The 14,470-nt window shown below is 35.3% G+C and overlaps 1 protein-coding gene across 4 annotated transcripts in view; it reads right to left on the reverse strand.

Moving 5' to 3' along the window:
* MTHFD2L (methylenetetrahydrofolate dehydrogenase (NADP+ dependent) 2 like) overlaps positions 1-14,470 on the reverse strand; it is a 114,205-nt gene that overhangs the window by 18,741 nt on the left and 80,994 nt on the right. For all 4 annotated transcript variants that reach the window (XM_016154004.2, XM_036227862.1, XM_036227861.1 and 1 more), the window contains one exon: positions 4,237-4,362. In XM_016154004.2, coding sequence (XP_016009490.2) covers positions 4,237-4,362 — 126 coding nt within the window. The remainder of the gene's footprint in view (positions 1-4,236; positions 4,363-14,470) is intronic.

Below are 14,470 nucleotides of genomic sequence, written 5' to 3' on the forward strand. Positions count from 1 at the left end.
GTCCCCAGTCCACCTACCAACTGACTTGGCCCAATTCAGCCATGGCTGGCCTGCCCTCTGTTGCTAACTCATCTGTCTGGCATCCCAGCCTCACCCTTGACCTGTCCTGGGACATTCTGTATATGTCGATAATTTTGCCTTCACTAAGTTCCTTTAGCTGTGTATCTAGAGTCTTTCAAATGGCAAATGGTGGCACTGTCAACATCCCCATGGTCAGCTGTTTCAAATTTCACTTTCAGCATCATCACTGTTCATTCCTTTGCTGGCAATTCCCTCTTCCCTCTTTTTATGATCTATCTTTGTAAAATATCATGAGGTTTATCACTGGGAGAAGGGAGTCAACAGCATTATACACTTTGCTGTCTGAACTGAATGTTCCATGACCAATCAACAAGAGACTTTGAAGAAGTGACATGATTGGTCACAGATCATGATGCACATTTGATATTTACATAATAACTTGTGAAGACACTAGCAGAGAAGTTTGCAGTTTATGCAATTACGGTTAACACACAATGCAAACTGAAATTCGAACCGATTTGTTGGGAGAGTGGTATTATTTAGTTAAACTGTGGTAACCGAAATCTGCATATCAGAGCCTAGCAAAGCGAGGACTTCTGTACACCAACACCACTGTTCAGGCACTCTTAAAACTTGCTATTATACATATTCTTGGAGGAAAATAAAAGAAGTAACAATGTTTCTAGAAGGAAAGTATTAACTAAGGGAAGTACAGGATAATGGGGATAATAGAAGGTAGAAATTATAAGCACAGTCTATGAACTCATGTTGCCCCATGACTATCATCTCAGGCAAGATACCCAGGCTCTGTATGCCTCTGTAACATGGAGATAATAACAATACCTAACTTATAGGCTTATCATAAGAATTAAATGAAGAATTTATGTAAAAAGATTAGAACAGTATCTAGCACATTGTAAGTACCTCTCAAACACTATATACTATTATTACTAAATGAAGAATAATTCCAAATAGCTTGAGAAGAGTGTGTCTCCATGTAAAAAAAGCCTCTTACATCTTCCTTACTCTCAGTGTAGTTGTCTACTAGATTTGCCTGCCACCTCTCTAAGAATATTGACAATTTTGTGACTGAGGTGGCAGGGAATTGTTTGAGCAGTAGTGGAGGGAGAGGCAACAATTGTTTCTCTCTCTGCCACCTCTAGTCCTGACCACCATACAATGCCGTCAGCCCACAAGGGCTATTTTATTCTACTCTGGGCTCAAGAGGAGGAGAACAAAGAAAGAAGGAAGAAGAGAATGGAGCAGAGATAAAAAATGAGAGCAGAAAGCTTGAGTAGATGAAGGAAGATGTGCTCTGGGGGAAATTATATCTAAACCAAAACAGAAACCTAACAGTAAAGTCAAGCATAAATATTTAGGGAGTTTTTATGTCTCCCTTTGTCAAGAACTATAATAAGCAATGATGCGACCTTCATGCTATACCTGATATAAAATATCACTCTTCCTAGAGAGGAGCCTAATTCAAAACTGAAGCCAAAACATCTAGTGATTAAGAAAATTACAAATAGGCATCTGTATTTTCTTAGAAATAAAATAGATAAAATGATTCCTGGTTTTACAGATCATTGAATTTGTAATTAGTTACACATTTCCAATATTCCCTAAATATGGTCATTGATGAAATTATTCTTTAGAAAAAATCATTCCCATCAAAGTAATATACTTAAAATGGGTCATCCTGTTTCCTTTATTAGTGAGCCAAATATTTCTGCAAGGATAATTTAATACAGCATTTGATTTTATCTGCATCCGTTTTGTTAATCTTGGCTACAGTTATGGTGAAACTTTCACCGATACTCACAAAGCAGCCACACTTTCCCTGTAGCAATTAACACCAAACACTACCTGTAAGTTTTGTGGCATAACTGAAGTTAAAGTTCTTTCCTCTCAGCCAAGGGATCATCCCTCACCTCAGGTTAAGTCCTGACAAACAACCTGAAGAACGACATGTCAAAACCTATCACTTGCCTGCTCCTCTGGGTGGCTGAGTAATGGCTTAGCTGGCAAGGCCTTCTCTACCAAGTCTATGTCTTCCTTGGGACTCTGGCTCCATGAACCAGCAGTGCAGCAAGAGTAATATTATCAATCATATGGGTGTATTTTATAAGATCAGAAAAATCTGACCTTCCAAAAGTCTCTGATTTTAGACAATCATTTGATAGCAGCTGAATGTCTGAAATACACTAAGCACTAGAGCTAAAAGGAGGTAGTGTTATTCTTAATATTATTGAACTGATGACAACACAGATGGTCAGAGAGGTTGCAATCCTAGGACTGAAAGCACCTCTTCAGTCTCACACTTCAATGCTCTTTCCTGCTTATATTATATCTTTCTCTTTGTCATTTGCTTTCTTATTTCATTATATGCTTAGATACACAAATGCAATTTAATACATTCTACCAAGAAGAGTAGTATACAACCTGAAGTGTATATCTATATGTGACTCAGCATATGGACTCACCCCCAAATGCTCATTTTCAGAATATTCTCATGAGCCAAAAACATTCTTAGCTAAACATAAGAATGCATGGATATGATCTGAGACCAATGAAGTATCGCATAAAGGAAATGGTCTTATGAGATGTGGTAAACTGCTGGGAAAGTTTGCCCCCTCAAATACAGTCAAGGTTATGAACTGAAAACATCCCTAGTTTTGTCTTGAGCTGGTTATTATATGCTGTCTGTGTCATCTGGGTGCATCATAAGTATGTGGATTTTATAATAAACACGTGGCAACTAAAATGTTTTTAAGAAGTAGAGACAGTACAAAAAATAAGAAATAAGGTCAAATCTTGAAATAAAATATATTTTTACTCTTTCAAGTTGAGAAATTCAAATAAAATATTGATGTCTGACATTAGTGGTTGAACATCAAAACTGCAATACAGAAATGCAGTCATTTCCTGAAGAGATCAGAATGTACATAACACGCATATACAGGCAGATATGTTCAGTCGAGAGCCATCCCTGGTAGACTAGACACCCCCTCTCTGGCAGGGAGCCTCTAAATGACAGTCTACGAGGGCAGTAGTGTGCTCTTTGAAAAGGTTCATCTGTACTTTGCTCTTATTCACCATTTTGTCCTCAGGATGTATTGTTTTCAGGTTTTCCTTTTTTTTCTTTTCTTTTTAGCACAAGGCTCATTATGCTTACCCAGATCTGGTCCCTGATGTACCCTAGAATCTCACATACATGGGGCCAATACCTTAGGATGCTTCTGATTGCCTGCAAGTTCAGTTTTATTCAATATCACACTACAACTTGGGTCAAACATCAGCTGATGACCACATTCCAAGTGGGAATGTAAAATTTGAATTACTTAAAAAATTCCATCATCTATTCCTTTCAGTTTATCTATAAAGACATACTTATAACTAATGGCCCTGCTTTTTTTTTTTAGCCAGAATGATCAGTCTTATATATAAAATATTTCTAATATGAAAAAGATCTCCACTTACTTTACTAGACATGAATGCAGGTCAGTAGCTAACAAAGATATTGGATTAGGGGTCAGGCATCTAAAAACATATCTGTCTCGGGGCTCAGTTTCCTCATCTATAGAGATAAGGCACTGGGTTAGAACTGTCTATTATTACAGATTGGCTGCCTTATCTCCTTCATGTCCATAGAAATGTTAATTTAGCTCCTCTTCCTCATTCTCTTTAAAACACAATGGAAGAATGCTAAATTATCCAGAACTGTCTATATCTGAAATATAGTTAGAGTTAGCAAACACACCCAAAGATGCCTTCTGGCTCTAGGAGTGAATGGCTGAGTATAGAGCATAGAACATGAAGTATAGAGTTACACTCCAAAAACCAAAAAACTAAAAAATAAAAATAATGCCTGCTATAAAAGGCCAGCTGAATTATTTCACAGAAAAACTGCATGCCAAAATATTTAATCTTAAAGCTGAATATTAATGGTACAATTATATTTTCTTCGCAAGAAGGTAGAGAAAAAACAATGGAAGAATGGAAGAGAGGGTAGAGGGAGGGAAGAGGTAGGAAGGAAATATGGGAGGATGGAAGGAAGATGTAGGAAGGAAATAAATAAGTGTGAATAAACTTTTCCCTCAGAGAAAGAGGTATGATTAATAACTTAATAACATCCCCCTTCAAACAGAAAGCTTCTTTGTATTATCAAAACATGCAAAAAATAATCTTTCTTTATCTTATCAAATCGTTTATTACCTTCAAAGTCCACATCTCCAACTAATTTTGTCTCTCCTGTTACTGGGTCATGGACATAGTTGATACCCACATCAATTACAGCAGCACCTTCTTTAATCATATCAGATGTAATCAACTTTGGAATACCTGAAAGCAAAACAGAGTTGTAAAACACTCTAGAAAATACTTCAATTTTGTCCTTTAATATAACAAAGGTTTATACATCTAATGTTTTTTGCCATGGCTTTAAGAAATATACAGCATACACTGTCCCTAAGGAAAAGGCCAACTGCACTTGATTATTTCTGATCAAGCAGAAGAACAAAGGTAGCACATGTGGGCTTCTGTGGATAAACTCCTGCTAGGATTTACCCTTTCACCTTTGAGACTGCTTACCAGACTTTTCCAAATGAATAGCACTCTTTCTATTATTTTCCTAGTATAAGTAATATAGTGATAATAGTTTATATTCAGAAAATTATAGATGATTTTCTTAATCGAAGCACCAAATTTAACAAAATTTTCACTGAATCTTTATTAACATGATGTTTGAAAAAATATGGGTTGGATGGCAGTTCCTATTGGTTACAGTCATGGTTATCTAAATGACATATTCCAAAACTGTTGATCAATGCATCTATAAGTTCTATTGAGGTCTTCCATGAAAAGTATTTGTCAGTGACATTTTTAAAAATTTTGTGAAAAACTTGAAAGAACACATTGGTGTTGTGATGATTATTTATCTTTGTCCTCCTCCAGGTTTATTTTTCAACTTTCTTAGCTCTACTCTATGCCAGGGTGGGGCTGATCCTTACAGTGGTCTTGTGTGCTTCCTATTACTCTTGGAACTCTGTCACAGTCATGAGAACAAGCTCAAGCTAGCTTACTGGAGGATACAAATCCTGTGGAGGACAGCTGAGTCATTTCAGCTGAAGCTGTCCTAGACTAATTGGTCTTCAGCCAACCACCAGCTGAAGGCAGATGTTTGAGCAAGCCCAGTCAAGATCAGAAGAAATGAGCCAAGGCCCCCATAACTGATCAGGTCAACCACAGACTCAAAAGAAAAATGAAAAATAAAAAGGCGGTGTTTAAAATGACTGATTTTTCAGTTAGCATTAAGGTAAAGGCTAGATGGACAGCCAGAGGAGAGAAGGAACAATTAGGGGTATTGTTTTATAAACTATATAAATATCTAACCAATGTACTGTATACTTGAAACTAATAATAAAATAAAAATTTTCTAAATTTAAGTTATAAAACAAAACAAAAAAAATAAAATGATGGAATTTTGGATTTTTTTTTTTTTTTTACACAGCAATAACCGCATAGCGTATATGCACAAACGACACAAAATTGAATAGAATAGCTAGTAAGTACCAACTCTGGAATAATGGACTATCAGTAGCATGAATTTGAAAGGGGATAAATTTGTAATTCTAACTGGGTATTGTCCTGGATTAAAATTCATTAAAAAACGATTAGGCTATGCTAAGGCAAATAATGTCCAGATACAAGGATATAATGTTTTCTATTATCTTTTTAGTAGACTCTTTCTGGAAATGTTGGTTGTATTCCAGAGGCTAGTCTAGAGAATAATGATTAGAACAAATCTAAAATTATGTTATATGGAGCAGGTGCTATCAAACTAGTTGATTCAACTGTTTAGTATCAGTCTATATCAAAATGTAAAGCAACTATATCATTAACACACTGTTTAATTCAGTTAGCTTTATTTTTTTATAGTAAGATTTTTTCAATGAAGGAAGAAGTATATTGATTTATATTCTGGCACAGCTCCTTATCTTATTGTGGACCTATAACGTATAGTTCCCAGAAAGTAAGAAATAATCATGGATCAGTCCTAGTCCACACATTGAGTATCTCTGAAATAAAGGAATAATAGTTCGTGAAACTCGGGCTGCCTATCTCAGGAAAAAATACAACTAAAAACAAAAGCAAAGCCCAATAATTGTGGTTGTGTCTTCAATATGTTAACCTGAATAGAAAGTAGATTTTTATTCTACGTTTTCAGAAGGAAGAATAAAGAAAGGAGAGAACAAAGGGAATAGGTTTTAGCTCAACATAGAGAATATTTTAATAATAATCAAATATGTCACAAAGAGAAACTTTATACTATCTTTATTCCTCATTAGAAATATTCTCAATAGGGTAAAGAAGGGATTTAAATGGGAAGGTTAGTGATGGCTTCCAGTTCTATAAGTTAAACATTCTCTTGTTTAGTCAAAGTGAAAAAAAAATTTGTTTCTTCCTTCTCTGAACCCTTACGTACTTCTGACTCTATAAAAGACTCTACGAAAGAAAAGAAAGAAAGAATACAAATCGTACTTAATGATTGAAATTATATTAAATAGAAAAACAAAACCTCTTTTCCAGATGTGTTAAACACTAAGTCATGTACTCACATCGTTGTCTCGTAGAGGCCCATGATTAATGTATTTTGTTTCCAAAGCATATAAATGCAATGTATTTAAATTTTTATCATTTGAAAACAGTGAAATGACATTAAAAGCTATTTTAAATATTTGCTAAAGAAAATAGATATACATACCAATAGGATATGGAGTCAGAAAAAATTTTTTTTCTTTTTGTAAAAGTTGAAAATGAACCATGATTTCAAGTGAATATTTCTGTCAAGCTGTATGCTTTTTGTGTGTGATAATTTCTGTGATAATTCCGTGGAAACACATCCTTAATTCTTATATAATTTGAAGGCTCAAGTATTATATGTGAGAACCGAAACCATCCACACCCACATAGCTTACTGTGTACATTAATATGACTTTACTATTCCACTGTCTTCAACAACATGACTTTATTATTCCAGTAAACTCTTGCTAAGAAAGATAAAAGTTGGCAGTAATTTTATTGTTTTAGGAACTTACAGAAAAATTCATTTTAATTAACATCGAACTGTTTGCCTTTTCAGTAGATAGTATCAAATGACTGTTTGTTCTCTAAGACTCTTAGAAACCCTTATTTCAAAACTCTCTCCTTATTGTGTTTATTGATCCTAAACTTTTATATTATGATCCTTACCCAATCTTACTCAAGCCCCTGCATTAAGCCTCTAAAACAAACTTCCACATCTCCTAAATATCCCAACTTTCCCTCCACACCCCAATATACTACTAATCTGGCACTTCGGTAAAACAAAACAAAAAAATCTCTGATTTGTGGAATTTGATGATTTACATAAAGTTTAAACACTCCTATTATGGCTGACTAAGCTACCAAGGTGACATCAATGAACATGGAATTGGAGAAGCTCAGATTCAACCTTCATAGGCTGTTGGGAGCTAGTTCACCACCCCTCCTAAGGAACTGTCAAGGTAGTGTTTTCCCATGCTTCTGTAACTATAAACTCAGATTTATGTTTCCAATGGATTGTTTGGGTGATATTTGGGAGGAGCCAGTATTCAACAATACTGAGGACCCATGAAGATCTAATCAAGAAAACTCTTGTCCATGATCCAAGGTCTTGTCCAAGACCTCAACTTGAAAACCATGGGTGGTTCTGTGGCCTCCTGAGCCTCTTGCTGGGACAGGGAGCTGTTGATTTCTCTGACTGGGATGATGAGGTAAGTCTTTCATTGAATCTGAACTGATTTCTTTTCATTACAGCTCCCCACATACTGAGTTTGTCTTCTATGAATAAGGAACACTTTTAGCAACCTTTGATTATACAAGTAGTTAAAAAATTTTATCTTGGTGGAAATCGGTCTTATTACTTATATCGATTTGTCTCAATCCTGTCATTTTTTGTTATGTATGTATAAGGGGAAAGTTCATAGGAAGGGGATGGGGATGACCTGGATAAATCTTTTCATCAAACTAACTGAAAATTAAGAAGTTTAATATCTTTTGAACTTTGTAAAATCCTATGGAAAAACTACCTTGGGTCACTTAACAAAATTTTATGAGAACTTTCCTCAATCTTGTAATTTTTTTTCTTCAAAATATCTCTAATCCTTTCTATCTGCTGGGAACTGAAAATTAGTCAGGTTTGCAGCCAAAGGTGGGCCAGAAATTAGGCAATGAGGGGCTGAGGCACAAGGTACATATGCAGTACTTTCATCTGACCAGTCCTAGACTCTCTTGGATTTGCCTCAGTTTAAACCTAAGAGCATGCCCCCTCTGAAGTAGACTCTAGCTTCTTACATACATTTATACCATAGTTCAAACTCTTATACTTACCTTTCTAAATGGCATCATTTCATCAAGGATAATTTAGAATTATAATAACCATTCTGAGGGACTTTTGATGTGAACAAAAGTATTCATTTGAGAGGTTGTTTAGAACATAAAGGAATAACATTCCAAACATTCAATGGTCTGAACTTTTTAGTATTTTTGAAGAAGTATCTAAAGGTATTCAGATTCCAAAATTATTCCCTTAAAAGATGTCTTGGCCAAGGCAAATATAGGTGAAAAAGTAAAAATGGTCTCTCTTTTAGATTCCTCCAAATCTCACCACAATTCTAATAGACTTTATCTTATTATTACTCTCTCCCCAGGCTATGTTTTTTCCATTTCTTTCTGACTTGTTCCTTTTACCTCCCGGCTGGCCAGAACCCCCCAAAGTGCAATTACCTCATAAAGTTAATTTCCCCTCAGAACAGGAAAAACCACTTAGGTTTTCAGATCTAGTCTCATTCTGAGCTAAAAGCCAGTGTTAAAATTTTTCCAAAGCTTAGAATGATAAAATTTGTAGAGAAATTGGATATAGTTTTAGGAACATATAGTCCAGCTCTCCCAAATATATATCAAATACCATATATGTTCAGATGCAAAGAATTGGATGGAAAGGTAGAATTCAGAGGCCCCAAATTATACAAGAAACAAAAGAGATTTAGAAAATCTGTATATATAGGAAAAGGTCTTTTGGAAACTATCCCCAAAATCATTCCTGTGAACATAGGTTGGACTCTGACTCGGTCCTACATATAAAGAAAGAATTCTTCCTTTGGAGAATTCAGAGACAGGCTTTTTAAGACTTTACAGATCATTCATAAGTAACTCCAGGTGCAGATGTAGTGACCTCTCTGCTAATTTTCTGTGAATAATCTTAAACCTGAAATAGATTTAATACCCAAAAGAAACTAAATAGGAAATACCCCTATTGCCAGACCTTCGTTAGTTTGCTTAAACATTTTGAAAGAGCCTTAGAATAAAAACTTAATAAGACTTGGAATAAATTTATGACCTCACAGATAAAACAATTAGATACTACCAATCATTAAATACAAAGAGAGAGCCAATTAGTAAAGACATTTTTAGATACTGTCAACAGAAAGAATATTGGCCAACTCTCTGCCCCCATAAAACAAAACAAAAAAACAAAACAAAAACTAAAGAAAATGTACATGCACTTTGGTCTTGGAGGAAGAGGAGGAGGAAGAAGCAAATAGCCAGTCTCCCATTTACCTTTAAATTCACAAGGAGAAATTTCTCACAATGTTAAAGATAACCTTTTGCTTGATATGGGCACTACTTTATTAGCTTTTAAACTCTGCGATTCTTATTCAGCATCTCCCTTGGAGTAAATGAACTCTGCAGATAATCCTCAGACATTCCACATATCCTGGCCCACAGCAGAGGTAGTCTTTCCTTCTCTGTGACACCACATCTGCTGACTTGATAGGGAGAGATGTACTCTGAAAATGGAATTGCCAGTAGATTAAATGTCTTGACGGTCTCTTTCCTAAAATCCCTGAGAACTCCCTATTCATGAGGTCACAGCTAATTTGAATATTGACTTAGACCTACTGGTACCTGTTTGTCTAAATCAACTCTAAATTGAAGATCTCAAAGAGGTGCCAGAGTTTTTGTGGGTAGCACTTCAATGACATTGGCAGGATCAATGGGGCTCAATCCATCAAGGATGAGATTGACCTCTTTAAAACTATCTAAACTTATATAATACTCAAAGTATAAGATAAAAAAAGACTGAAACTAGTAGAGAATGGACTGATTCTTAAAACATTCATTCTCTTAGTTAAATCCCCAAATGAGTTAGGATATAGGGTCATTCAGAATTTTAGCGCCATAAATTGAATATTCATTATTTGATTCCCTGTAGTAGCATACTCAAATTCTATTTTATCGTTATGCCTCCTGAGGCTTTATGTTTTAGTTTTAGATCTGCATTTATATTCTTTACTGTCCCTTTAGATCATAATAATCAATAATTATCTGCCTTCTTCTGGAAATATCAACAATATACCTACCTGGGTTATTATACCTAGGAGTTTACTAAGGCACTCTTCTAATTTTCACAAGTCCTCAGCTAGGACCTAAAGAATCTGAAATTTTCCTAAAATTCTACTCATTATTCAGATGAGGAATTTGGGACAGAATATATATTTTATAAGCTGTAAATCAGAAGCTGAATTTGAAGTTTCTAACAGTTCAAAGTACTTTTATGTTATGCTGGTCCATCAGCAGATATGGTCCTGAAGTATTAGGTAATAAGAAACATCACTAGTACAATAAACTAGCTATTAGATTTTATAGAAACTTTTACTGTTGCAAAATCTCACCTTTATATTTAGTAGTTTTCAAAACTCTCATAACAGTTGTCTAAGTTCCTAATAAAACACATCAACTCCATATCCTTGGATATTCAATAACAAAATTTAATTGTTACATGTAATATTATCATGAAAAATTCTAGCTTATGAATACAATTATACACTAAAGCCCAAGGCAGGTTTATGGAGGTAGGCCTGTGTTTTCCCACCAGGACAATCCATCTATAAATTTCTTTTGGGCAGGAGAAACTGGCCTATTATTAATGCAGATTTTCAAAATATAATTAGAATAATTATTTTAGGATGAACTATTCTCATCAGGAAATTTATTTAAAAGATTTCTGATTCATCTAAGATTTCTCTGTTGTGGGTTAAAATTTCTGATTGATAACTAGACTAACCAATGGATGATCTACACAGAATCACACTACTTCAAAGGTTATGACTTTTTTATTAGATGATTACAAATCTGTTATTTTGTGATTCCTTATTTGACAATTCTGAAATTAATCACCAATGTTGTCTTAGCAAAATATATTAAATAAATAAATGTTTTAAAAACAGTATCAATACCTAAAGCACACCTGGGCATGATTCTACAACCTAGGAGCTAAATTTACCCTGAAAGAAAGGTATAACCATTACCCTTTGAGCAAGTCTGAGTCTAAACCTTTATTCTTATCAATTAGAACCCCGAATAGGTATTTTCATGTACCTGTTTGTTAATCTCCAAATCAAGTTCACATAAATTAAAAAAAAAAAAAAGAAATTAGTTCTTTCCCATTGAATCTTCCTTTTATATTCACCTTTAAGTCTTTATGAAATGTGGCCATCAAGGCACCCTGATAAAAGGAAGCATCATATTTACACATAAATTTAATTAGTAGCATTCAAAGGGCTATGTAAACATTATCTAATTAAAATCCACAACACTTCAGTGAAGCAAGAGAAGGCTGATGCATTATCCACATTCACAGAAGAGAGATTTTGAGGTGCTGAGAAGCTAAATGATTTCTTAGTTTCACAATGATGAGTCAGAGGTGAGGCTGGGAACAAAACCAGAACTCCTATTCAGATATAAAAGTAACACCATGAAAGTGCTTATTCAGGTAGATTGTTCCTTCAGCTGGAAGTTGTCCTACTACATATATTATAAGAGTAATTGCAATGGAATTTACATGAATGCTTATGTTTCTTTCTAGATTAGAATTTTTTCCTTCAGCATTGTTTTTGAGACAGTCAGATGACAGCTAAATAGGAGCTACGTTCGTAGTAAGAGTACTTCAGTGTCTCCCCCAGGGGTCCTCTTGCTAGTTCTTGGAATGGTCAAGAAGTGTTTTAAAAAACAGTGAGTCAGTGGCAATGAACACAAAGCATCAAAGCATATCCTCTTCTCTTTTTCCCTGGCCTCTTTGGTTCCTATCTGATACTTCTTTGGCTATACTGCCTGTCATGAAAATGATGTCCTTACCAAGGACAATTTCTGGATGCTTCCAAAGCTGCTAATCCTTTGGTGCCAGAACAGTGCTAGTTCCTTACAGAGCTGAGGGCCAGTCCTCCTCTGTACCATACTTGATCACTTAGAAGTTGGAATCCCTTTGTTCTTAGAAAGTCATGGGATCATTTTTAAGCAGTTCCATCAGCTTCTACACTGAACCTTTTCCCTGCAGTGGACTTGTGGGGGCCAGATACATACTTTTCTTTTCTTCTTCCCATCAACCAAACCTCATTCCCTTCAAATAGATAATGGTGCATTTAGAGCATGGGTAGAGGTTAGAGGCCTGTGAAGGCAATAGGCAAGAATCTGTATTACAAACCACCATGTGATATACAGAGTTTTAAAGTCAAATGGAATGAGTTTTAAATTTTTTAACCCCTTCTTTAAAAGAAAAATGTTTACCAAGCTCAGTATGTAAAAATGATCAAGCAAGGAGAGAGAAATGGACCTTGCGGTTCTTATTATGATAGCAAGATATCCTCAGTAATAACCATGAAGAAACTTAAAAAACATTTATTACTTATAGGACCTGGAAATTACATGGCACACCTGGGGCCACGCAATGAGGTCGTGGATAGAAAGAAAGATTTGAGAGAGTGTGGCCTGGGGTTCTGCTTTTTATTGGGGTCAAGGGTGGGAGTCTAGGGCTTCATAAAATCACTTTTTATTGGTAAAGTTAAAACAGTGGGAATTTAAAGCACAGAAAGAGAAAAAATAAGAAGACCAAATGTTCAGTTATGGAAATCAATATCTCTAAAACAAAAAAGTCTGGCGTGGAGGGGTGGCCTGGCTCTTTATCTAGTGGTTGGCAAAGCGTTGATTGGAGTTAGCCATATCTGAAGTAGATGTCATACATGTGTAGATAGTTGGCCAAAGTTTCAGTGAGACACTTGTGTTGCAAAAAAGAAAGCCAACTGTCAGGGCTTATACTGCATACATCCTTTAATCATTTCAAGCATTAGCTAAGATAACTTGTGTTTATTGACTCAGAGAAGTGATACAGATTAGAAAGAAAAGCAGAGAAAAAAGAATTTACTCTCTGACTCATAGATTTCAAAGAATAGCACTTCGGAAGGTTAGAAGGACTCAAACTAGAAAATGAAATGGCTAAGCATACAAAGTCAGGAGAGTTAGAAGAAGTGGTAAAAGCTCATGCTTAACAGGTTCCCAGGGAAACATTGATAGTCAATTTGCTTTGGGCTATGTCTTAGAGAGTTGGCAAAATCCCAGTATTGGTTTGGGATACCCAAAAACAAGGGGATATTTTCCTTATAACCTTCATAGAGGTTGAGAAGCTATCATGACCCCAAATTAATAAATGGATGCAAGGAGGGCCTAGGCAGATGCTTTGGACACATTCTTAGTTTGCACCCTGGAAACAAAAGGGCCATACATGTGTAGATAGTTGGCCAACAACCAGATGAGATGAAGGACATCTCATTGGATGCTAGCTTGGAAACATAATAGTGAGAACTAAATACCCCTACCTTGCCTTGTTACTTACATGCAACCTAAGGAAAAATGGAAGAAGAGTCTATATAGATGAAGCTTGAGTTTCAACTATTTCAAATTAACTTTTCAAAGATATTAATAAAAAAGTCAATGAAGGTTGGGAGATGTGTTCAAGAGATGTTTAAGGTACAATGGTATGTATAATTGTTTACAAAATAACTCAAATGATTTTAGAATTAAATCAGATTTACAAATACCAGAATCTCATGGAGGTTCCTCAAAAAACTAAGAATTGATCTACCATATGATTCAGCAATCTCTCTACTGGGTATTAATCCCAAAGACTTGAAAACCCATATCCAAAAAGATATTTGCACACTGATGTTCATAGCAGCATTATTCACAGTGGCCAGGACATGGAAGCATCCAGTGTCCTACAACACATATTTGGATAAAAAAAGCTGAGGTACATATATACAATGGAATATTCAGCCATAAGAAGAGTTGAAATACTGCCATTTGCAACAACATGGATGAACCTCAAGATAATCATGCTAAGCAAAATAACCCAGACAGAAAAAGCTGAAAATCACATGATATCACTTATATGTGGAAATAAATCTAAAAGCAACAAATGAACAGGACAAACAAACAGAGATTCATGGACGTGGACCATAGACTAGTGGTTACTAGGGGGAAGGAGGTTGAGAGAGAGGGGAAGTAGACAGGGTTAATGGGGTCAAATATGTGGTGA

The sequence above is a fragment of the Rousettus aegyptiacus genome, unplaced genomic scaffold (genome assembly GCF_014176215.1).
Source record: "Rousettus aegyptiacus isolate mRouAeg1 unplaced genomic scaffold, mRouAeg1.p scaffold_m13_p_10, whole genome shotgun sequence".
Lineage (NCBI taxonomy): Eukaryota > Metazoa > Chordata > Mammalia > Chiroptera > Pteropodidae > Rousettus > Rousettus aegyptiacus.